The 24,734-nt window shown below is 39.8% G+C and overlaps 2 protein-coding genes across 7 annotated transcripts; one reads left to right on the top strand and one right to left on the bottom strand.

Annotated features, from left to right (window-relative positions):
• The first annotated feature begins 1,054 nt into the window (after window positions 1-1,054).
• Window positions 1,055-24,447, top strand: LOC307041034 (N-acetyllactosaminide alpha-1,3-galactosyltransferase-like). Of its 6 annotated transcripts, none has more exons than XM_079684341.1 (6): window positions 1,055-1,959; window positions 2,487-2,584; window positions 2,721-2,810; window positions 2,916-3,011; window positions 3,482-3,619; window positions 4,661-5,503. In XM_079684341.1, the coding sequence occupies exons 2-6, from the start codon at window positions 2,580-2,582 to the stop codon at window positions 5,343-5,345; spliced, it is 1,014 nt and encodes a 337-aa protein (XP_079540467.1). In that variant the 5' UTR covers window positions 1,055-1,959; window positions 2,487-2,579; the 3' UTR covers window positions 5,346-5,503. The 6 variants fall into 6 exon arrangements, with proteins under 6 accessions (XP_079540467.1, XP_079540468.1, XP_079540465.1 ...); XM_079684339.1 differs by lacking the exons at window positions 1,055-1,959; window positions 2,487-2,584; window positions 2,721-2,810; window positions 2,916-3,011; window positions 4,661-5,503 and adding exons at window positions 21,257-21,354; window positions 21,491-21,580; window positions 21,684-21,779; window positions 22,251-22,388; window positions 23,429-24,447 and having other exon boundaries at window positions 3,512-3,619; XM_079684340.1 differs by lacking the exons at window positions 1,055-1,959; window positions 2,487-2,584; window positions 2,721-2,810; ... (1 more) ...; window positions 3,482-3,619; window positions 4,661-5,503 and adding exons at window positions 16,476-19,469; window positions 21,257-21,354; window positions 21,491-21,580; ... (1 more) ...; window positions 22,251-22,388; window positions 23,429-24,447.
• On the bottom strand, window positions 6,232-7,509 carry LOC307038895 (zinc finger BED domain-containing protein 5-like; the record flags this gene model as incomplete). Its single annotated transcript, XM_079680569.1, has 1 exon — window positions 6,232-7,509. The coding sequence occupies one exon, from the start codon at window positions 7,507-7,509 to the stop codon at window positions 6,232-6,234; it is 1,278 nt and encodes a 425-aa protein (XP_079536695.1).
• Window positions 24,448-24,734: the final 287 nt, after the last annotated feature.

The raw sequence follows: 24,734 nt of genomic DNA, 5'->3' as shown, positions 1-24,734 counted from the left end.
GAGTGGGGGGCAGACCTCACCTCCTCTAGGGGGGTCCTCACCTCCTCTAGGGGGGTCCGGGGGGATGCTCCCCCGGGCAGATTATTTTTTAAATATTGAAGTTGAAAGCATCAATCTGGTGCACTTTGAGAGCAACATGAAGAGATCTATGGATACATCTCTCAACACCCAGATGAAACAGAACTCTAAACAGATTTTCTTTTTCTTTATTGATATTTTACAAATCACTCTTTAAACTGTATTCTTGTTTTACTGCCATATAGTATTTCATACCTGTTTTTCATGTATTCTCTTATTGTTTGTATAACTATAATGATCATATGAAGAAGGTGAGCCGCGGAAATAATCTTTTGAATAATTTGTGACAAAACCGTTCTAAACACTCAGAGAGTCCGTTTAGCTCACCTGAGCCCCTCAGTCTGACAGGGGAGGACTGTCCTCCAGCTTGTTGTGGAGACAGCTCTTTAAGTCCGTTAGTGCAGCTAGCTAACCAGATGCTAACATCACGGTCCCCGCTAGCACCGGTCCCTCTCTCTCTCCCTCACTAAATGCGCTATTGCCACACACACACAGAGCCGAGCTTGAATGACACAAGCACACGTGTATTTCCATGCAACTCTCTGATTGGTCTGGTGACTTGCCTCTGTTGCATTCACTGAACACGGGAAATTGCAGTCCTGCCGTCCTCTCTTGTGTCATGACTCTTGATGAGGTTCACGTAAAGCACGGTTAATGTATTATATTATTGAGGTGTCTCAAATATATGTCAATCAAGTGGCACCTGCTAACGGGGTGGTGGATGATAGGTTTACATCTAAAAACGTATTTTTCAAACATTATTATTTTTATTTTATTTTTATTTATTTTGTTACTTTTTTTGTTAACGGTCCGCGATCTACCCGCACCACACTCACGATCGACCGGTCGATCGCGATCGACTGGTTGGCGGCCACTGCTAAAGAGTTAGTTTACCACTGTGCCATGGAGGAAGTGGAGCACACAGGAGACAACCATTTCATTGCAGACTGTTATGTTTACGTGGGGAAAGGACAACGCATACAATATTTGAAATATATTTCGAACTCAGACTTAATTTTAAGGACATTTCGGCCTGGGGTGTGTGGTTAAAACGTAGCAGTCTGCGGTCACTCCAGGAGGCAGCGGGACGTTTAACTCAGACTCTGAGAAGAGTCCAATATATTTACTTGTGAGCGCGAGCGTGACACACATTGCAGACTGCAAGTTAACCGCAAGTTTACCTTGACTTTCTAATGCTTCTAATGCCTTTTTTGCCGAGGTTCAAGGCGTTGACTACAGACAAACAGCGCCATTTCTCACACTAGTTCAAGCCACCAGACTGTATGTATTGAATGTGTGTGTGTATACAGGGGCACCGTTTGCCGACAGGCAAGGCAGGCAAGTGCTTGGACCAGAAGGGGGCCCCCAAAGAAGGTAGATTAAGAAGGTCCACAGCAACGACAACATGAAACACCCTTTAATTTACTGCAAGGAAACGTCAGGAAACCCCCTCAAGGCGGCCCCATGCATATCGCGCCATAAGAAACTGCTTCTTCATTTCAGTTTCGTTGCTCCGCTCCATTTCTGGGGGACTTTACTGGCATTTATCCGGACCAGTGACCTTGTATAACATTCACAAGTGGACCTTTAATAAAAAAGTTTGAGTACCCCTGGTGTAGACATAGTAAACACTTAATGAGAAGCGTATAGGAGTGGTATCCGTCGGTAGAAAAAACACCTGAAAAACAGAGGGGGAGGTAGTTTTCCTTTTAATGTCAGAGAAGACCTTTGAATAAGAAGCTCCCCCTCTGCATTTTGGCCCAGAACACAAAGCTGAAACACAGGGAGACGAATCGTGTCTTAAGACAACATCAAGGGTGGGGTACTTACCTGGTAAAGCTAGTATTTGACGAATTATGGATGAATGCCGGTGACTCTCGGGTAAGTTACCTTTGTATATCAATTTAATTGTTATCCTGTGTGCACAATTGGTCCGGTCAACAAAGTCTTTCTTTGTCTGAATTCAGTTTAAAGGTGTTTCCATACTATGAGTGATATTTTCGAGGTTTTTGTGTAATTGTTGGATGCTAGGCCTATATGTTTTTATTTACACTGGCAATTCCAGGAAAACGCAACATAACTACCACTGTTTGTGTCTTTTCTAACTAAACTCTTCCAGAGAATAGGGGAATAAAAAAAAAACATAAAATCAAAATGTTACCAAATTTATGAGTGTATTTTATTTTTGGCAAACTTCTTGAATGGCTGCTTGTGTTAATGTTCAATAGCTTATTCTTTGAGATCGTATATTGTAAAATATACTTTTGGAATCAACACCAACACTAATCACCTCCACTATCTCGAAAGTTAAAAGAAAAGCACTGCCATACCTAGATAGGCGAATTTGAACCAATGAGGTTCAAGGAGAATTGTTTCAATAAGTAAAATACTTCCTCTTCTTTTCTCAGGTGCCGTTTCATTCTTGAAACATCAGCTACTGCCACGTTCTTTCAGAAGAGAGATCACCTTCAACTGAGCCTTGACCCCAGCGTTTTTCAACAATGGGGTATTTCACATCTTTAAAATAAAAAACGAACAAAATAAATACTACTTTATTGTTTAAACTACGGTGCCACACACTTCTGCATTTTAAGAATCAGAGATTTCTGTTTAATCTGACATCTTTGGCTCTTTTTTCAAAGACATCTTCAGAGGATGAGGAGTGTTTTTAAATGTGTGCTCTTTGTTCCCATCACACTCTGTGCTATCTACTTAATACCTCCATCTGTAAAGTGAGTCTGTGTTTAAATTGAGGGGACACTAAATGCAAGAACAATTACTGTAAGCCTAAATGCTAACATTACTTAATGAACAAGTTTTTTTATTTTTTATTTTAGACTTTTAATAGGCTTCATACCTATGGAGAAATGCCATTTGGAAAGTGCAAAGATGCTGAATCTGGACAGCAGTGTGGACGCCAGCCTCAATCTCCAGTAAGACCAGAAGACCTGTTTACAATTTGGCTTAACAGATAGTCCTGAGACCAACACAGACATTTATCTATCATGTTGAGAAGCCGCAGGTTTCATCTGATTGGACATAAAGCAGCAACAACAAATAAGTGGTGTTTTTTGTATTTCACCTTTTTAAATAATTCTTAAGAAAAAGGTGTATTTATAAGTAAATGTTGGCTGAATTAATGGAGCCATATAAAACAATTTTTGCTTCATCCATATCAGAAGGGTAGCTATTTTATACGTTTAACCTGAAATTGCAGTTTTGGTGCAACAGAATTGAACTGAATCTAAGTTGAGCGTAAATATAAAATAATACTACTAAAAATGTTTAGATGCATATGACGTGTTTGAGTCACAACTTACCTGTAGTAAGCTTCAGGTTGGTAAAGAAGAGAATTATAAAAGGGAATTCAGTCTAAAAAAAATACATTTGTTTTATATTTCAGTTCCAGACCTGATGTGCTAACCTGTACATATTGGAAAGCTGCCATCATCTGGGAAGGGATGGTTGACCCCCGCCTCTACGACGAGATGCACAAGATGAAAGGATCCTCTGTGGCTCTAACAGTCTTTGCTGTGGGCAGGTTGGTTTTCACATGAATAAAGTAATAACTCTAAAGATAATCTGTCGTCAAACCTAAATACCTCCTGCTCAGCCAACTGTATTTTTAGTGTATTAATGTTTAACTAGTTGGACAGATTGTAAAAAAAAAGAAAAAGAAAAAGTTGGCAGCACCAGGCTGTAAACTGTAAAAAAACCAGGCTGTAAACTGTAAAAAGAAATGACAAAAAAAACACAACAAATAATGACCCTCCATAAAACCAAGTGCTTATAGTTACTATAGCTAACTTTGAAAATATATTTTTTACTGTACTCATAAACATGTGAAGTGGACATGCTGCATCTAGTCTTAAAATTAATTGTAGTGCAGTTACAGATAAAGTCATAGGCTACTGTTTGTTTGGTCGGTTCTGGTCACCAGATCAGATACTACTGCCCCACCCAGTGTTACGACTGGAGCACACAAAAATGATAGGACCCAAATGCACGACTCCAGACAAAAGATGATTCAAAAAGGGATTTTACTGCTGGTGATAAGAAGGCAACAATCACTCCAGCAGAGCTAGGACTCCAAAAAATGACTTTACAAAAAACGAACTTAAATTCTCAGTAGCTCAGATAACAAACTGGCTGACAAGTATCACAAGGTTCGAAACGATCTGGCACTTGGCACAGGGAACACACAGAATAAATACACACACAAGGGACTTTACATGTGCAAACAATAAGAGCGGGGCAGGTAATCAGGTCAGTGAACACACTGACAAGGTAGGAGTCGAAATACCTGAAATGAGAGAAGAGATAACAAAGTAAAACAGGAAAAAACAGACAACAAAAAAGGGTTAGCAGACGCGGACTTGACAAACTAAACAGAGAAATAATACTACCAAATCTGACGAGACACAACACCCAGCACATTGCAGCAAATAGTTTTTACTTGCAGCAGCAGACTAAAGAGGATCTGCAACATTTTGTTGCACGCATCAATGGACCTCGGTTTCCTCTGGAGGTAGAATGATAAGAGTCTAACAGAAATGTGACTTGTTTCCTTTTCCTCCAAAAGATACCTTGATGCTTACCTACACACGTTCCTGAAGTCATCCGAGCAACACTTTATGGTGGGTTTGCCCGTGACCTACTACGTGTTTACGGACATGCCAGAGAAGGTGCCTAACATCAAGTTGTCTCCTCTCAGAAGCATGAAGGTGATCAAAGTGGAGAAGAACTCCAGGTGGCAGGACGTCTCTATGATGCGAATGAAGAGCATATCAGATGTGATAGAGTCTGATATTCGCCACCACTGCACGCAAGTCTTCTGCTTTGATGTGGATCAGGTATTTACCGGGAGATTTGGATCAGAGGCTCTTGGGGATTCAGTGGCTCTGCTCCACGCCCACTACTACCACCTTCCAAAGCATTTGTACACTTACGACCGCAACCCAAACTCAAAGGCGTATATGGAAACTGGGGATTTTTACTACCACGCGGCCATCTTCGGGGGTTCGTGGAAGAATGTGAAAGCGTTGACCGAGGCCTGCTATCAGGGCATCATGGAGGACAAACAGAACAATGTGGAGGCTCTGTGGCACGATGAGAGCCATCTGAACAAGTACATGCTGCTCCACAAACCCAGCAAGGTTCTCTCTCCAGAGTACTGCTGGGATACCAGCATCGGTTTCAGGAGCGACATACAAGTCACCCGATTACTGTGGGCAGCAAAATATTATGACACACTTCGCAAACCTTAAAAACTTGACAAATGCTAACAAATGTAATGTCTCAGGTTCTTGTGCTCCCTGGCTCATTTTGTTCTCTCAGGAATTAATTTGCAGATCTGCAAGTATTTTCATAATGGAGTGACAACTTCTTATATAAATACACGCTTTTCTTTTATCTGGATATCAAGGGTTAGGGTAATTTTTTTCTCGAGATGTATATAACAGTGGCGGCTGGTGGAAAGGATTTTAGGTGGGGCTATTGCAGTGGTTCTCAAACTTTTTCTGTCAGGCCCCCCTTTTGAGGAAGAACATTTTTCAGGCCCCCCCACCCCGACAAACTGGTGACAAAATAGGCTGTTTTTAACTTTATTGATACAGCATCAAAAAAAGAACATTCGTCTCACGTGTTTTAGTCATTTCGGTTGTGCAAATAACAACTGTTGTGCAAATAATATTTAACACTGCACTACACACCACCTTTTGTAACATCAAAATTAACATTAGTTTTTTATCATCAACATTCCTTTCTTAATTTCTTTTCTTAACATGAACATTCACTTCACTTCTCTTAGTCATGTATGTTGTGCAAATAACTAACTTTAGCAAACCACTTTGATATCAAAATCATGAACATTACTTTTTAACATGAACATTCATTTCACTATGTATGTTGTGCAAATAACTAACTTTAGCAAACCACTTTGATATCAAAATCATAAACATTACTTTTTAACATGAACATTCCTTTCCCTTTTCTGTTGTGCAAATAACTATTTAGCAAATCACTTTTGTGACATCAAAATGAATGATTCGTTCACTTTGCAAGAACAAAAACAATTGAGTTAAATGTGTAGGAAAAAAGAACAAATGCAGATATTGGACAAGTGTTGTGAGGCAGTTTGTGAGAGTTAGTGTATTAGTGGCTGCAATGAGCCTGTTTTTCACTGCACATCATCTCAAAACGGGGTTGCAGGCTTGATACGGCCACTCGCAGGTCAGGCTCAATGTGGAGCCTAGCTCTGTACTTTGTTTTCAGTGTGGCAACAGCTGAAAAGCCTATCTCACAGAGATAAGATGTGGCGAAAGGAAGCAGAATTCCCACAGCCCTCTGTCCAATGAGTGGATGCTCCCTCTCCACACACAGCCAGAATTCAGTCAGTGTCTGAGCTGTAAACCGCATCCTCAGGGTGGAGTCTGACGTCATCTCGATGAACTGTTCCTCTTCAGCAGAGCTGAAATCAGCAGGTGCTGCTGCGTTAAAAGGATCTCTCACCCAGTCATACTGTGCGCTGTTGTTTGGGAAGTACTTTTGAAAGTATCCTCTCAGGGAAGAGATATGCTCCTGAAGACATGGAATCATGGTGTTTGCTCCAGAATCACTTGTTTCAGCAAATTCAGTCAGATTCTCAAAGCACTCTGTGTTTCCCTGATCAAGTCGCCTGCCCCACATCTCGAGCTTACGAGTGAATGCGCTGATCTTATCTGCCAGGTGAGCCAGGTGCTTGTCTCTGCCTTGGAGCTGAATATTTAATTCATTCAGCTTTCCAAAGATATCGCTGAGATAGGCCAGTTTCATCAGAAAGTGTTCATCACCGAATTTGCTCGCAGCCTCATACATTTTCTCCTCCTCCAAAAACATCCGGATTTCCTCTCTGAGCTCGTAGACGCGCGACAGCACTTTCCCACGGGATAACCACCTGGCCTCGCTGTGAAACAGCACAGCTGTATGTTGCGCACCCATCTCCTCACACAATGCAGAGAACAGCCGCGCTTTCAGGGGTCTAGTTTTTATGAAATTGACCGCACCAACAGTATCAGTCATCACCTCGTTCAGTTCAGGGCTCATCTGCCTGGATGCGAGCGCTTCCCTGTGTATTACGCAGTGCGTCCTTTGCGCATTTGGCGAGGCACGCTTGATTAGTGCCTGCAATCCCTTTTTATTTCCTGCCATGGTCTGTGCGCCATCCGTGCAAACGCCCACACAGTTTTCCCATTTCAGCCCATTTTCTGTCAGGTAACAGTCAATAAGTTTGAAGAGCTCATCAGCTGTCGCTCTGCTTTGGACATACTTGCAAAACAGTAACTCCTCATATAGTGACTCAGACGTGACAAAGCGAACATAAGCAATAAACAAGCAGTCTTTATTGCTGTCGGTAGCCTCATCCATTTGTATGGCGAAACGTTTGTCTTTCATTTTTTCGATTAGTTGTTTTTCAAGATCATCAGAAATGTCGCTTATACGTCTTGCAACTGTGTCATTGGAAAGAGGGATGGCCTTTAATTTTTCTGCGCTTTTCTCATCAAGCATTGTTGACACCATATCTAAAGCTGCGGGGAGTATGAGCTCCTCTGCTATGGTGTGTGGCTTCTTGCACTGTGCAATTCTGTATGCAACTTTGTAGGATGCTGAAAGTGCTTTGCTGTTCACTGTTGCAGTTTTTACAAAAGTATGTTCCCGCTGACGGTATTCGCCGAGTTTCCTCTGAAAAAACTTGAGTGGCTTGTTAACGTGGCTGGGGTGTGATGTCTCCAAGTGTCTTTTTAATTTGTTGGGTTTCATACTGTCAGCTGCCAGAGTTCTCAGACATAAAACACAAACTGGTCGCTCCTCATCTCCCGCCACATTCACCGTAAACCCTAGAGCAAGATAGGCGTCATCATATTTTCTTAACTTGGTTTTTGGTTTATTACCGTCAGCTGGGCTCTTTGTCTCGTTTGTTTCAGAAGCATTGCATGTTTTTCTTTTCGTCCCTGTCAGATATTTCTCCATCCTGTGCACCTGAACAGCGTTTTATTGAAGAAAATCAACAACCACATGTACACACTGCTTGAACAACGTTTGTTAATTGTTCCGCCGGGAACTTACATCAAAACATTAGTTCCACCTTTTTTTCCTCCCGCGGTCTCTCGCGCCCCCCCTGTCATGCCTCTGCGCCCCCCAGGGGGGGCCCGCCCCCCACTTTGAGAACCACTGGGCTATTGTAATGGTGAATAAACCACACGGGGAACATTTTGAGAAATGACCCCTTAAATTATGACTTCTGGTGATGTTAGAGATATGAGAAGGCTGATCAATATCTCCATAATCTTCAGTGTGGTTAGCTATGAATCTTCCAAAACTTCCAAATACCTTGTCCTGGACATAGTTTATACAGTAAACTGTGCAACAGTACAGTAGGCCTACACAAACTGCAGAACACCGGTTGTTTGGGAACACTCAAATGATTGAATTCTCATTTAAAATCAGGAGACTAAATACGAACATTATATGCAGACACAGACATGGTTCAGAAACACAGAAATATTAGAAAACAGACCATTAAGGCAACAAATCTAGTTTGATGGATGCTGTCAAAACTCAACTATACAGATGTAGCACTTCATTTCAGACTCCAGCTTACAGCTTCCTGCCTACGACCTGCCTAAGACCAGTATAGAGGAATGTTAAGCCCTCCCACTATTTTCCAAGAGGGCGTTGCCAGATTTTCAATTTCAGGTTTTAACCAGGAGACGGCGCTTCATTCACAAATACAGAAAGACAAGTTTCATGGACTTTCAGTTGTGTTTTGAAAAGCATTTGAACACATCAATATTTTAGATACTATACTAAAGTATATCTAATCTTGTAATTCAATAACATATAGTCTTTATATATTAAATAATCATAATAATAATGTAAATGTTTACATTACACTTCTTTATTTGTTATGCTCATACTTTTACCTTTACAATCGTTTGCTTTAATATGCAGTATATTTGTTGTATATTTTTGTGTTTGCTTCCTCCTGCTCCCTTTCGGACACATACTGTATGATTTATTATTATTATTATTAATATGAAGATATTATTAAGATAAGATAAGATGTCTTTATTGATTGAACATTTTAGTTTAGAATGTGCTGTCCCACGGTCATTCTGGTCACATTCCGACCATTATTTAAAACAATAGGTGCTTTCACACCGTCTACAGTTTGATTTGTATAGAGGGAGCTCTGTAGCTGAATGGCCAGCGATTAGGTGCGGCGCATTTATCATAGGTGATCAGAGCTAACTGCCTGCCGTCAGATTTCATTTAAAAAACAGATCTGATTTTAAGACTATTTCTGCGCTCATAAAGAATGATCAGAATAAATATAATGCGTATTGAACTAGTTTCATTAATTAGTTAGTTTATTTAACACTAGAACCACCAATCGGGTCAATTTGTGTGATGTGTCTTGTGTGTGTGCATTGTAACTTTTTTTCAATTAAATATTAAAGTCTCCCGGTTCGTGACTTTTCCTGAAAATGTGTTATGTAGCACCCTATGTTGTTAAAAATTGCATCCTAATGGCGGGATTTGACGGTTTTAGGTAGGCCTATACAAAAACCTCTGGCGGTTCTAGTGTTAAGGTAATTAGGTACAGTAGAAGCCCTTTTTTATCAGTAACGAATTTAGCAGTTGAACATAAAAGTCAACTAACTGAGGGTCAATTGCAATGACAGTGTTGTGTCTACTGTAAGCTTGTCACTCAGAGTAACCTACAGTTAATTTAGCTGCTGGAGAAGAAAGATCAGGGGGTGGGGGGGAGAGAGCTGTGGTTGATGGGCCATTAGTTGTGTAAATACACAGCTGAGAGCTGCCGTTTCATTCAGACTGTTTAAAAAACGATAAAAACGGACTATTTTTCAAGATCAAGATCCCTCCGCTACGCTTTGGGATCCTGATCTGCCGACGAGGCTCCATTAAAATATAAATATTTTTAGTGAATTACTGAGTTTAGGCACGTTAATAACGTTTTAATGAAGTTGAATACAGTATATTCATATTTGTCAGGGATTTCATGGCATTTCATGTAGATCTGCAATACAAATATTTTTGGGGAATGGAGGGGTCTGGGACCCGGAGTAATCTGCGGCGTGAGCTGTTATGTGCCATCATGACACGCATGGTGTTCTTTTTTTATATATTATAATGAAGTGCGAGCTGTGTGCTCGAGTCTTCCTGCCTGTCGGCTCTGCTCATGGATGTATAATAAGGCTCTGCTGCTCCGAGATGATGGTCTAGCTTCAGCAGCTACATTACCTACGGGTGCGTTCGTTAATATTAACTGCGCGTCCAGAGTCACTGTGGCACAGACGGGACCGCTGGTGAACAGCTGTTAGAACGGGCCGTTCAGGTGTTCAGAGCAGAGCTCCCTGTCGGAGCGGCAGAGCGTGATGTGTACTGAAAAGTTTTTCTGTGGCAATATTATTTAAGGAATCGTTTAGCTAGCTAGCTAGCATACATTGTCACTATCTGCTTACGTTAGCTTTAGCCTTCTATTTCTAATTGTTTTTTTCATAGGCTATAAACAGAGGTGGTATAAGTAAATATATATATATACAATAATATACATGATATGTTTTATAATGATGGATCATGAAAGTGTTCTCAAAGCTGGTAAAGGTGCAGCTAGTTTGAATGACTTTGTATACTGCAGGGTAGCTTGTGGATTTACTCCAGGTGGAACTAAAGTCTGATTTAACACTTGATTATATTTCACATCATTCATCCACATCTGTAAAATAACTAAAGGTATTAAATAAATGGAGTGGAGTAGAAGTACACCATGTACCTCTGAACTGTAGTGGAGTAGAAGAACAAAGTAGCAAAACATTGAAATACTTAAATAAAGTACAAGTATCTCAAAATTGTGCCCAAGTATAGTACTTGTTGAGTCTATGAACTTAGTTACTTTACACCATGTGGCTATAAAGATAGAAAGACTAAGCCTTGAACAGAGGCATGAAAATACATTTTCAAAATGCTCAACAGTGCTGCCAAAATTATAAACTGACTGCAACACAATTAAAATAAATGCTTTTATATATTTCTATTAGATGTGACTCTTTGGCGTTTCTGTTATTATTAACACTGCTGCTTTAGTTGTTCTGACTGCTGAAATCCTCTGTTATTCCTCATTTTAAAGCCGATATTCCGTGGGGTGGGGGAGCCGGGGGCTTGGATCCTTGTCACCTTTTTCATACAGATGAGTTTGCATCCCAAAGCCTCAGTCACCTTAATTCATGTAATAAAAACATCTCAGGTCAGTAACACTCAAAGCTAAATATGCAATACCATGTTCAGCTATGTTACTATTCATAAGGTTATTGTTGTTACATCCGAAGATGTGTGTTGGAAGGATTTATTAAATTACTATGAATATTGTCATTGTTGAAGGTTTTTAGAGAAGGATGAACTATAAGCCTGAATTACATTACATTTTATACCTAAAAACATAAAAGCCACAATAAATAAATCACAATTATTGTAGTTATTTTTACCTCCCGTATTGCTTTCAACCCACCAGCTTTTATGGTGTTGTTACGTCACTAACTGTAAGCTTGTCACATACAGTCTATGGTCACTCAGAGTAACCTACACTTAATTTAGCTGCTGGAGAAGAAAGATCAGGGGGGGAGGGGGGAGAGAGCTGCCGTTTCATTCACACTGTTTAAAAAACGGTAACAACGGACTATGTTTCTTAGCGGATGCATGTCAATTTAAATCAATACATACAACTATTTTTTAAATCAATAAAAAAAAATTATAAATCCATAAAAGCATTTAAATTAATATTGGGAGTCATGTCGTTACTTTGTTGAGAATGTGGCCATGTAATAAGCGGGATAATTTGCAGCGACTTGTTCCTTATGGGGAAAAACATCCGTCATGCAGACCAAGATCCCTCCGCTGCGCGTTGGGATCCTGATCTGCCGACGAGGCTCCATTGAAATATAAATATTTTTAGTGAATTACTGAGTTTAGGCACGTTAATAACGTTTTAATGAAGTTGAATACAGTATATTCATATGTGTCAGTGATTTCATGTCAATTCGGCGAACATAAACATAAATGATCGTGGTGAAGATGATGATTAAATTAGGATTAAAAATCGAGAGCCGGGCTGCATTTCCTCCCGTTTGTTTTTTTCGACTAAACAACATTATTTTGTTTAATAACAACATGGTGATGTTTTGTAAATGATTACATGTCTCTTATTTAGCACAGAGTATGATATCCTTGACATATGGATCTTAACAAAGTTCCGCTGTACATCCAGCGTACTGTATCTGACTTTATTTCACATGAGCTCCAGTGTGGAACCCCACTGCACCCCCTGGTGGATCAATGATCCATTGCAGCTGGCTTCATTATAATTACATTTATCTATCACGGGGGCGGTCTCAAGTCAAGCTGGAGGTTTTCCCTTGAGCGAGGGCAGATCACGTACCAATCACGGCCCTCGCGTTTCAAACTGTCTGAAATGAATCGCTACATCTGTATACAATAGTGTGTGTGTGTGTGTGTGTGTGTGTGTGTGTGTGTGTGTGTGTGTGTGTGTGTGTGTGTGTGTGTGTGTGTGTGTGTGTGTGTGTGTGTGTGTGTGTGTGTGTGTGTGTGTGTGTGTGTGTGTGTGTGTGTGTGTGTGTGTGTGTGTGTGTGTGTGTGTGTGTGTGTGTGTGTGTGTGTGTGTGTGTGTGTGTGTGTGTTTATTTATTTATCACGGGCACATAGTATCTGTCCCCGGCTGTTTAAAGAGCAAGCATGGGTAACAAAAGACAGTGTTTACCTGTTTGCATCCAGCTAGTCACACACACAGTTACAATCACACTCCCTGTAATTTACATAATTAATAGATAGTTTAGCTTCTCACCATCATTTTCTGTGGCCCACTGATGTTAACGATCGTAACTGAAAGGCTGCCTGTCAAACGTAAACATTCAGCCACGTGACTCGCAAACTCTTGCGAGAGTTTTACACAAGATGGATTCTTTCTAGCCATAACCCTGCACCGGGCGCTGACATTGGCGCCCGGTGATCATCAGATTTGACGACGCTGATTGGCCGAAATTATGTTTCGGAGGCATAGTTTACAGATAGCAACAGTCAGCTGCTAGTGGCTGCTGCTGCACTGGTTGAGGGCTCCTCTCGCGCCCAGACGAGAGAGGGTAATGATACACGCTGCGGCCAGTCAGGAAACATGTGATTTATCAGCAGTGTTGTGCTAGTTACTGAAAACCAGTAACTAGTTACCATTACTAGTTACTTCATTTCAAAAGTAACTCAGTTACTACTTACTCCCCAAACGCGTTACTGTGAACAGTAACGCGTTAGTTACTTAAAGATTAGATTCTGTGTCTCCTTGCGATCATAAAGGATGTGTTGGATGTGCACCTAGGATAAGTAATAAGGGAGCTAGGAGTGATTATCGGTGCAGTAAATGGTTAGCATTCTTCGCTCAGGGGTAATTTAGATGCTTCTTATGACACTTGTGTTTTGTTTTGGTAAAAATGGTTTGTATCGTCAGTTAACTGAGATTATTCCCGTTAATCTGGTATAACACATTAATAGGTTCTTAAATATTAAGATCCCTTGAGACACAGTGTTGTGAAAAAAAAAAGAGTAGTGTACCTTGTACATCGGGGTTTATCCAACCCAGTCTCTATTGATTCGTGTTCACCAACACGATTTCCCCCTTTTTGTCGTGTTGCACAGCACGATTTTAAAAGCAATGTATTTCTACTGGTAATATGTTTCGTGCCTGCAGCACGTCTTTTTCTCCGGTCGGGTCGTGGAAGACCGGAAGCTGTGTGGTTCATAAAAACATGTTCTTACCCAATATCAAGCTACAATTATTGCTTTTATTTTAAATCGTATAATTTCGGACTTTTGTTTCCGTCTGTGAGGAAAATAAATGGGGCTCAGAGCCTCAGAACACTGAAATCTGTATTTTTTAAATCTTTTTTTCCTTCTGATTTGTTATTCTTTTCAAAATAACACACTGTTATTTACTCACCAATAACACACAATCATCCTTGCTTTTATTTATTGGTTTAATTCCATAATCTCGGGCTTTGTTGGCGTCCTTCAGGAACTGAATTTCAAAATAAAAATAACCGGAAACAGACGTAGGCATTTCGAGCGATTACCCAAGATCCTCAGCTATGGTTTAAGCTCGCTGATTGGATGTTTTTAGCCGCAATGCATGCTGGGATTTGGTGTTTATATGATATGAAATCCGGAAAACATTTTAAAAGAATAAAAGAATACTTAATTCCGAGTGTTCTTGCTTTTCTCTTTGAAAGTCATCACATAACGGCATTGTAATACACGGTTCGGCTGCATTACATATTACAGATCTGCCGTAGTTCTTTATTTATAGAGCCCTGATGAGAAGACCTTTGGAAAAACTGGAAGAAATGCCGCCGAAACTGAATACTTAACGTGGATCATAAATATATCAACAATTAAACAACATCTTCAATTTCTCTTCACACAATACGTCTCCTTGCAGTATCAACCTTAATTCGGCTGACTTTTATATTTGATCTAATTCGTAGATAGGTTATATTTACACCATCACGGTGCACAGCTGATATAAAATGACTTTTCTTTGAATATAAGAATGTAAATACTGAGTCTGAAATAGTATAGCAATATGCTATAAAATTATGTGAAAACATGAATAAAACTACACATCTTCAGATGTTGTACATACATAAGTGTCCTACACTAATAATACAAAATTATTATAGCTGTGTGTACCTTGTGTGCCTAGTGGTTAAAGCACATTATTGAATTATTGTTTTTATGTTATATTTGATTAAAAAAATATTAAGAGTACATACTTTCATAGGGGGAAAGTAGAAGGTCAGTGATAGAAATATAGAATATAAAAAATCAAGAAGATACTGTAAGTGATCTCTACAATAAAACAGTTTAGAGCAGGATGTACAAAGATATTAATAGGAGGATGTGCAAAACAGAAAAACGAATTAACCTTTATTTTAACATTAAATAATACTTTAGATTAAGGTCCTCTTTTAAATAAGAAAAAAAACTTTGGGGGTATCTACAGATAAATATTAAGCCTGACAAAGTACTTAACGTCTAATATATTGCTTTCCTGCAATGTTAACTATGTTGAAGCACTTATTTTAACTGATATTATACATATGAATTATACTCTTATGTATGTAGATAGTATAAGAAATGTGCAGAATATGACAGTTTAATGGTGGAGGTACAAACACATATTGATAGATGTCTTGTAATGTGCTGTTGAGGAACCTGTGACCCAAGATTTTCATTCATTGCATACACCGTAGTTGTGTATATGATATGTCAATAATCTTTGAAAATCTTGAAATCTTGAAAGGGATGTGCAAAATAGCCATTATACAGTCTTTAATTAACTATTAGTAGAGAATAACGAGTAATGAATATACTTTATTACTCGTTTCCATTCATGTCAATTGCAGATAAATGTTTAGTCTTCTCAAGCACCAACTATCAAATATCTCTCCTGATTGTTGGCACTTGGCAATCAGGTTAACCTCTGAATTGTGGAGTAGAATTACAAAGTAACAATGAGCTGTCACGTGGGTATATATTAATGCTGCGCATTATGGACACAAGCGATTTTCACCCGATTAATTATATGTTTTACATTTGATAACACCAATGTGTTTAATACTGGCAAATTGTGGGGAAAATTGTGGGGAAAATTCAGTAGAGACGTCCCATGGAACATTTTGCGAAACACAATAGCCAGCATGTGTAGTTCTGGGGGGGGCGTTCGATTCCAGTTTTGCATAGTCTGGCGTGGTTTTGTTCCATTTCAAACAGTTGTTTGACGCTCGGCGTAACCTTGGCGCACTGCCACTCCAACATCCAATCCCAGCGCTTGAAGATTAATCACGGGGACTGTAGTCCTAAACGATAGCTGGGGATTATGGGTAGTGTAGTGTCTTCGGCCATCCTAAACTCCTAGAGCCCTACGTCTGTTTCCGGTTATTTTTATTTTGAAATTCAGTTCCTGACGGACACCAAAAAAGCCAGAGATTATGGAATTAAACCAATAAATAAAAGCAAGGATAATTGTGTGTTATTGGTGAGTAAATAACATTGTGTTATTTTGAAAAGAATAACAAATTAGAAGGAAAAAAAGATTTAAAAATACAGATTTCAGTATTCTGAGGCTCTGAGCCCCATTTATTTCCCTCACAGACGGCAACAAAAGTCCGAAATTATACGATTTAAAATAAAAGCAATAATTGTGGCTTGATATTGAGTAAGAACATGTTTTTATGAACCACACAGCTTCCGGTCTTCCACGACCCGACCGGAGAAAAAGACGTGCTGCAGGCACGAAACACATTACCAGTAGAAATACATTGCTTTTAAAATCGTGCTGTGCAACACGAAAAAAAGGAGAAAATCGTGTTGGTGAACACGAATCAATAGATTAAAAATCGTGTTGGTGAACACGAAATGCCATGAGACTGGGTTGGTTTATCAGGTTAATGTGGGAAGAGGTGGGGCGGCGCCCCTAGCGCCCCTATGGGCCGGCCGCAACTGGTATATAAGTCAACTTTTTACATTTTTGATCAAGCTGTCTGCACTTGTTGATTCAGCTTATTTATGTGTATGTCACCTTGCCAAATGCCACCGTATTCTTGTTTTTAAAAGATACTCATTGACACTCGTATTTTTTATAAATCTCAATAGCTTTTTTCCCCCCTGTTAATGTGTGATTTGAGTGTCAGTCTTTCCTCTTCAGTAAAGCGATGTGCTGCTCTTCGTTATCTACAGAGACCCTAAACTTTGGGTTAGTTTACCACTGTGCCATGGAGGAAGTGGAGCACACAGGAGACAACCATTTCATTGCAGACTGTAATGTTTACGTGGGGAAATGACAATGCATACATTATTTGAGATATATTTCGAACTCAGACTTAATTTTGAGGACATTTCGGCCAGGGGGGTGTGGTTAAAACGTAGCAGTCTGCGGTCACTCCAGGAGACAGCGGGACGTGTAACTCAGACTCTGAGAAGAGTCCAATATATTTACTTGTGCGAGCGTGACACACATTGCAGACTGCAAGTTAACCGCAAGTTTACCTTGACTTTCTAATGCTTCTAATGCATTTTTTGCCGAGGTTCAAGGCATTGACTACCAGCAGGGGCGCCGTAAAGGGGTGAAAAGTTAGGACGATTCTAAGGGCCCGTGACAGACAGGGGCCCCAAACATTTTTAGAACATTAAGAAAAAATGTTTAAGTAACCTTTCATCAATCAGCAATAATTAACATTAATATAACGTTATATTGATAATGTACTCACTAAACTAACGATTCATTTAACTTTTTTTCTTCCAAAAGATAATTATCCAAAGCCTCTGTACACCCCCCTCTATTTACATGTAATGGTTTGGTCCTGCCTCTACACACTGTGCGGCACTGCTCTTTCTAGCAGCAGAGAGTGTGAGCATGTGAGGAAGGATGCTAGTACTTACATGTGTACGGTGTCTCAACGACTCACAAAGTCAGGCTTTCAAAAAAGAAAAGAAAGGAGAGAAAGACAAGAGAGAGGTTCTAAATGGCGACAGTATTCACCCAGTTTTTCAAAAGAAAAGGTGGGTGTGGTCCAGGCCTGGAATTTCGTCATTTTAGGGGCAAGGCCACTTGGCCTTTTGAGTTGTCAATTTTTTAAGGGCACAAAGGCCAAAAGCCAGGGCACCAAGGCCATAAATTAAAACAATGATTTAACATACGATATGAAGTGACTACGATTGTATATGCATTTACAATACTTTTATATATATTTATTAAGCATTCAATGGACACCAAATTGCAATTAAACAAATTCTTTATTAAAACTACAAAGGATTCTTATAGCACAGACATGTTTGGCTCACTGTGAGACTGTGGTAGTGGGCCTACGTCAAGGTGCGTCCTTATTCTGAGTCACTTGAAGATGGAGATGATGAGGAGTCAGGGAGATTTGGACTTTTGGGGTTCCTTTGACCATAGGGATGAATATTGGGTCTCCTTTTGTTGATGCCAGCTGCCCACCATCTTGCCACAGCTTCATCACTTTGATATTCAGCAGGAGCACAACCCTGGGATTTGATGAGGAGTAGATCTTCAATTGTTGAAGTGTGCAGGCTTAAACGCCAATCGCCCTGCATTCTCTTCATTACCGTTTTGAAAATTGGGCGATATAAACGAGCAGCAAACTTTGAACTTCCGTCTGCGATCGCCGGTGGTCAAATAAGTCTGCACAGAGGTCTTTGACAGCTAACAACACAGCGCTAACTGCCTAGCACTAGATAATAATAAAAAAAGAACACAACTGCAACATAACTTATCCAAGTAGTAACAAAAACACTTCAAAATATTATAATTATGCATTACCATACGAGCAAGAAATAGTAATGTTATCCATAAAATTACACTTAAAGCTGGACAAATGAAAAACTTAACGGCAAACAGGATCATCACAAAACCATACCTCACCTCAGCCTTTTCTTGAGCGGAGAATCTGCTAGCTAGGTCCTAGAACGTCCTACGCACACGGACGCGTGAGGGGGTGGGCGGAGATAGGTCCTAGACTGATGTCAACTGTCATCATAGACCGTCCGAGCGGTGCATTCCAGGCTCAAATCAAGCGCACCGCTGATTTTTTTTTCCTCCTTCAAAATATGCTGGTGTTGAAGCCGTGTCAGAAAAGAGGCAGACTGCTAAACCACAAAACTTAGTCAGAGAGGGCATCAAGGCCACTGTGGCCTTATGGCAGATATCATTTTTAAGGGCACAAGGCCAAAGTGGGAGGGCCATGGCCCTCGTGAAATTCCTGCCCTGGTGTGGTCCATGAGTGGTGGAAATTAGTCTGTTAGCCAAGCTTAGTCCATTGTAAATAATAATTGTGATGTTTTGCTGACATTAAGTTCTGTTAATATCTTCACAGAAAATTCAGAGGTTTTTCATTTCACTGCTCTTTTAGCTGACATTTAACAAATGCAGGTATATTTTTAGCAGCTATTCATATAAATCAGTTGTCCCTCCCCCTGGTGCCAGGACCAACATATCCATATTTAGGCTCAGCAGCCCTGTCCCCCCCCATAATGCTTTGCAGTCTTGGCATGCTGTCCATTGAAAGCCAGTTGGCTAGAAAGCTGGACTTCAAGGACTTGATCAGTGACTTTGCCTGTAAGAAGGCTAGGCGCTGGGCTCTTGGTGAGTAAGGCTGAGCAAGGGCTCGTAATAACTGTTAAAGGGCAAGGCTATGGTAACAACATTGGATCACTACACACAAGATGCATGATGAGAAAAAGACTGAGAACAGGTAATAGGCTCTGATTTAGCACCACCATCAGGCCTTTTCATTTCCATTTCCGTTTTGTTGTCCATTTACACTTTAATACCCGCTTATTTTGTAGTTGGCATGTATATGTAATCAAATAATCTGCTGCTTATGTTGTTATTTTTTTTGTTATAGCATTTTATAAATGATAATATTGGTGTTAATGTTCACTTTATTTTAATTTAAGAGGTCATGTATATTTAAGTTATATTTATTTTGATTTATGAATGTTCCATTCAAAAATGTTATTAAAAAGGCATGTACACCATAAAAGATGACTATTGAGATCTATTGTCAGGAATGTTCATGTTATATCAAATAGTGAATTATACTGCAGCAGAATGTTGCAGTAGAATTTGCAGTCTGCACAGTGTTATATGTTCACCGCTCAGTATCAGTAAATATTGTGCGGTTAGTATTGGACTACAAGATAGATGCAAGCCTGTACAGGTAGAGTTATTTAAAGCACAAATTAGTCGGTTGGGTCTGGAGGTGTGGTTACAGCATTGTGCTTGGTTGGCGTTGCCTGTGCCTGGTGGGGCCCAATGTGATATCTTTTCATGGGGCCCAAAATCCCTGGCGGCGCCCCTGACTACTACAGACAAACAGTGCCATTTCTCACACTAGTTCAAGCCACCAGACTGTATGTATTGAATGTGTGTGTGTATACAGGGGCACCGTTTGCCGACAGGCAAGGCAGGCAAGTGCTTGGACCAGAAGGGGCCCCCCAAAGAAGGTAGATTAAGAAGGTCCACAGCAACGACAACATGAAACACCCTTTAATTTACTGCAAGGAAATGTCAGGAAACCCCCTCAAGGCAGCCCCATGCATATCTCGCCATAAGAAACTGCTTCTTCATTTCAGTTTCGTTGCTCCGCTCCGTTTCTGGGGGACTTTACTGGCATTTATCCGGACCAGTGACCTTGTATAACATTCACAAGTGGACCTTTAATAAAAAGTTTGAGTACCCCTGGTGTAGACATAGTAAACACTTAATGAGAAGCGTATAGGAGTGGTATCCGTCGGTAGAAAACACACCTAAAAAACAGAGGGGGAGGTAGTTTTCCTGTTAACGTCAGAGAAGACCTTTGAATAAGAAGCTCCCCCTCTGCATTTTGGCCCAGAACACAAAGCTGAAACACAGGGAGACGAATCGTGTCTTAAGACAACATCAAGGGTGGGGTACTTACCTGGTAAAGCTAGTATTTGACGAATTATGGATGAATGCCGGTGACTCTCGGGTAAGTTACCTTTGTATATCAATTTAATTGTTATCCTGTGTGCACAATTGGTCCGGTCAACAATTTCTTTCTTTGTCTGAATTCAGTTTAAAGGTGTTTCCATACTATGAGTGATATTTTCGAGGTTTTTGTATAATTGTTGGATGCTAGGCCTATATGTTTTTATTTACACTGGCAATTCCAGGAAAACGCAACATAACTACCACTGTTTGTGTCTTTTCTAACTAAACTCTTCCAGAGAATAGGGGAATAAAAAAAATACATAAAATCAAAATGCTACCAAATTTGTGAGTGTATTTTATTTTTGGCAAAATTCTTGAATGGCTGCTTGTGTTAATGTTCAATAGCTTATTCTTTGAGATCTTATATTGTAAAATATAATTTTGGAATCAACACCAACATTAATCACCTCCACTATCTCGAAATTTAAAAGAAAAGCACTGCCATACCTAGATGGGCGAATTTGAACCAATGAGGTTCAATGACAATTGTTTCAATAAGTAAAATACTTCCTCTTCTTTTCTCAGGTGCCGTTTCATTCTTGAAACATCAGCTACTGCCACGTTCTTTCAGAAGAGAGATCACCTTCAACTGAGCCTTGACCCCAGCTTTTTTCAACAATGGGGTATTTCACATCTTTAAAATAAAAAACGAACAAAATAAATACTACTTTATTGTTTAAACTACGGTGCCACACACTTCTGCATTTTAAGAATCAGAGATTTCTGTTTAATCTGACATGTTTGGCTCTTTTTTCGCAGACATCTTCAGAGGATGAGGAGTGTTTTTAAATGTTTGCTCTTTGTTCCCATCACACTCTGTGCTATCTACTTAATACCTCCATCTGTAAAGTGAGTCTGTGTTTAAATTGAGGGGACACTAAATGCAAGAACAATTACTGTAAGCCTAAATGCTAACATTATAATGAACAAGTTTTTTTATTTTTTGTTTTAGACTTTTAATAGGCTTCATACCTATGGAGAAATGCCATTTGGAAAGTGCAAAGATGCTGAATCTGGACAGCAGTGTGGACGCCAGCCTCAATCTCCAGTAAGACCAGAAGACCTGTTTACAATTTGGCTGAACAGATAGTCCTGAGACCAACACAGACATTTATCTATCATGTTGAGAAGCCGCAGGTTTCATCTGATTGGACACAAAGCAGCAACAACAAATAAGAGGTGTTTTTTGTATTTCACCTTTTTAAATAATTCCTAAGAAAAAGGTGTATTTATAAATAAATGTTGGCTGAATTAATGGAGCCACATAAAACAATGTTTGCTTAATCCATATCAGAAGGGTAGCTATTTTATACGTTTAACCTGAAATTGCAGTTTTGGTGCAACAGAATTGAACTGAATCTAAATTGAGTGTAAATATAAAATAATACTACTAAAAATATTTAGATGCAAATGACGTGTTTGAGTCACAACTTACCTGTAGTAAACTTCAGGTTGGTAAAGAAGAGTATTATAAAAGGGAATTCTGTCTAAAGAAAAATTCATTTGTTTTATATTTCAGTTCCAGACCTGATGTGCTAACCTGTACATATTGGAAAGCTGCCATCATCTGGGAAGGGATGTTTGACCCCTGCCTCTACGATGAGATGCACAAGATGAGAGGATCCTCTGTGGCTCTAACAGTCTTTGCTGTGGGCAGGTTGGTTTCACATGAATAAAGTAATAACTCTAAAGATAATCTGTCGTCAAACCTAAATACCTCCTGCTCAGCCAACTGTATTTTTAGTGTATTAATGTTTAACTAGTTGGACAGATTGTAAAAAAAAAAAAAAAAAAAAGTTGGCAGCACCAGGCTGTAAACTGTAAAAAAAACCAGGCTGTAAACTGTAAAAAAAAATGACAAAAAAAACACAACAAATAATGACCCTCCATAAAACCAAGTGCTTATAGTTACTATAGCTAACTTTGAAAATATATTTTTTACTGTACTCATAAACATGTGAAGTGGACATGCTGCATCTAGTCTTAAAATTAATTGTAGTGCAGTTACAGATAAAGTCATAGGCTACTGTTTGTTTGGTCGGTTCTGGTCACCAGATCAGATACTACTGCCCCACCCAGTGTTACGACTGGAGCACACAAAAATGATAGGACCCAAATGCACGACTCCAGACAAAAGATGATTCAAAAAAGGATTTTACTGCTGGTGATAAGAAGGCAACAATCACTCCAGCAGAGCTAGGACTCCAAAAAATGACTTTACAAAAAACGAACTTAAATTCACAGTAGCTCAGATAACAAACTGGCTGACAAGTATCACAAGGTTCGAAACGATCTGGCGCTTGGCACAGGGAACACACAGAATAAATACACACACAAGGGACTCTACATGTGCAAACAATAAGAGCGGGGCAGGTAATCAGTTCAGTGAACACGCTGACAAGGTAGGAGTCGAAATACCTGAAATGAGAGAAGAGATAACAAAGTAAAACAGGAAAAAACAGACAACAAAAAAGGGTTAGCAGACGCGGACTTGACAAACTAAACAGAGAAATAATACTACCAAATCTGACGAGACACAACACCCAGCACATTGAAGCAAATAGTTTTTACTTGCAGCAGCAGACTAAAGAAGATCTGCAACATTTTGTTGCACGCATCAATGGACCTCGGTTTCCTCTGGAGGTAGAATGATAAGAGTCTAACAGAAATGTGACTTGTTTCCTTTTCCTCCAAAAGATACCTTGATGCTTACCTACACACGTTCCTGAAGTCATCCGAGCAACACTTTATGGTGGGTTTGCCCGTGACCTACTACGTGTTTACGGACATGCCAGAGAAGGTGCCTAACATCAAGTTGTCTCCTCTGAGAAGCATGAAGGTGATCAAAGTGGAGAAGAACTCCAGGTGGCAGGACGTCTCTATGATGCGAATGAAGAGCATATCAGATGTGATAGAGTCTGATATTCGCCACCACTGCACGCACGTCTTCTGCTTTGATGTGGATCAGGTATTTACCGGGAGATTTGGATCAGAGGCTCTTGGGGATTCAGTGGCTCTGCTCCATGCCCACTACTACCACCTTCCAAAATATTTGTACACTTACGACCGCAACCCAAACTCCAAGGCGTATATGGAAACTGGGGATTTTTACTACCACGCTGCCATCTTCGGGGGTTCGTGGAAGAATGTGAAAGCGTTGACCGAGGCCTGCTATCAGGGCATCATGGAGGACAAACAGAACAATGTGGAGGCTCTGTGGCACGATGAGAGCCATCTGAACAAGTACATGCTGCTCCACAAACCCAGCAAGGTTCTCTCTCCAGAGTACTGCTGGGATACCAGCATCGGTTTCAGGAGCGACATACAATTCACCCGATTACTGTGGGCAGCAAAATATTATGACACACTTCGCAAACCTTAAAAACTTGACAAATGCTAACAAATGTAATGTCTCAGGTTCTTGTGCTCCCTGGCTCATTTTGTTCTCTCAGGAATTAATTTGCAGATCTGCAAGTATTTTCATAATGGAGTGACAACTTCTTATATAAATACACGCTTGTCTTTTATCAAATATTTTTGTTGCATTTTTTTTCGATGTATATATAAGTCAACTTTTCACATTTTTGATCCAACTGGCTGCACTTATTGATCCAGCTTGATGTCACTTTGCCAAATGCCACTGTATCTCTGTTTTTAACTGATACTTATTGACACTCAAATTTTGTCACATTTTTTATAAATCTCAATAGCTTTTCTTCCCCCTGTTAATGTGTGATTTGTGTGTCAGTCTTTCCTCTTCTGTAAAGCGATGTGCTGCTCTTCGTTAACTGTATTCACAGTGTTCATGTAAAATGTTTATTAATTATCTCTTCAACAATTTAAGATACACATATAATCACCATAATGTCAGCGAGTCAGATTAATATGTTGTCTACAAAGCATCCAATTTGAAGGATTTGACAAAGTATTGAAATGGGGGTCGTAGACATACATGCTAACAACAGAGACACTTTATGTTAGGGATGTCTTGCCTTTAGTTAAT

Source organism: Notothenia rossii, assembly GCF_949606895.1.
Source record: "Notothenia rossii genome assembly, chromosome: 5".
In the NCBI taxonomy this organism is placed as follows: Eukaryota; Metazoa; Chordata; class Actinopteri; order Perciformes; family Nototheniidae; genus Notothenia; species Notothenia rossii.
The sequence above is the reverse complement of the archived record's forward strand: the minus strand, read 5'-3'. Positions and strand labels throughout refer to the sequence as shown.

Bases quoted from the DNA above. Each gene is read 5' to 3' on its own strand.
- LOC307041034 (XM_079684339.1), top strand. The intron at 21,581-21,683 runs GTGAGTCTGTGT...TTTTTGTTTTAG, and splicing joins TTAATACCTCCATCTGTAAA to ACTTTTAATAGGCTTCATAC. The intron at 21,780-22,250 runs GTAAGACCAGAA...TTTATATTTCAG, and splicing joins GACGCCAGCCTCAATCTCCA to TTCCAGACCTGATGTGCTAA.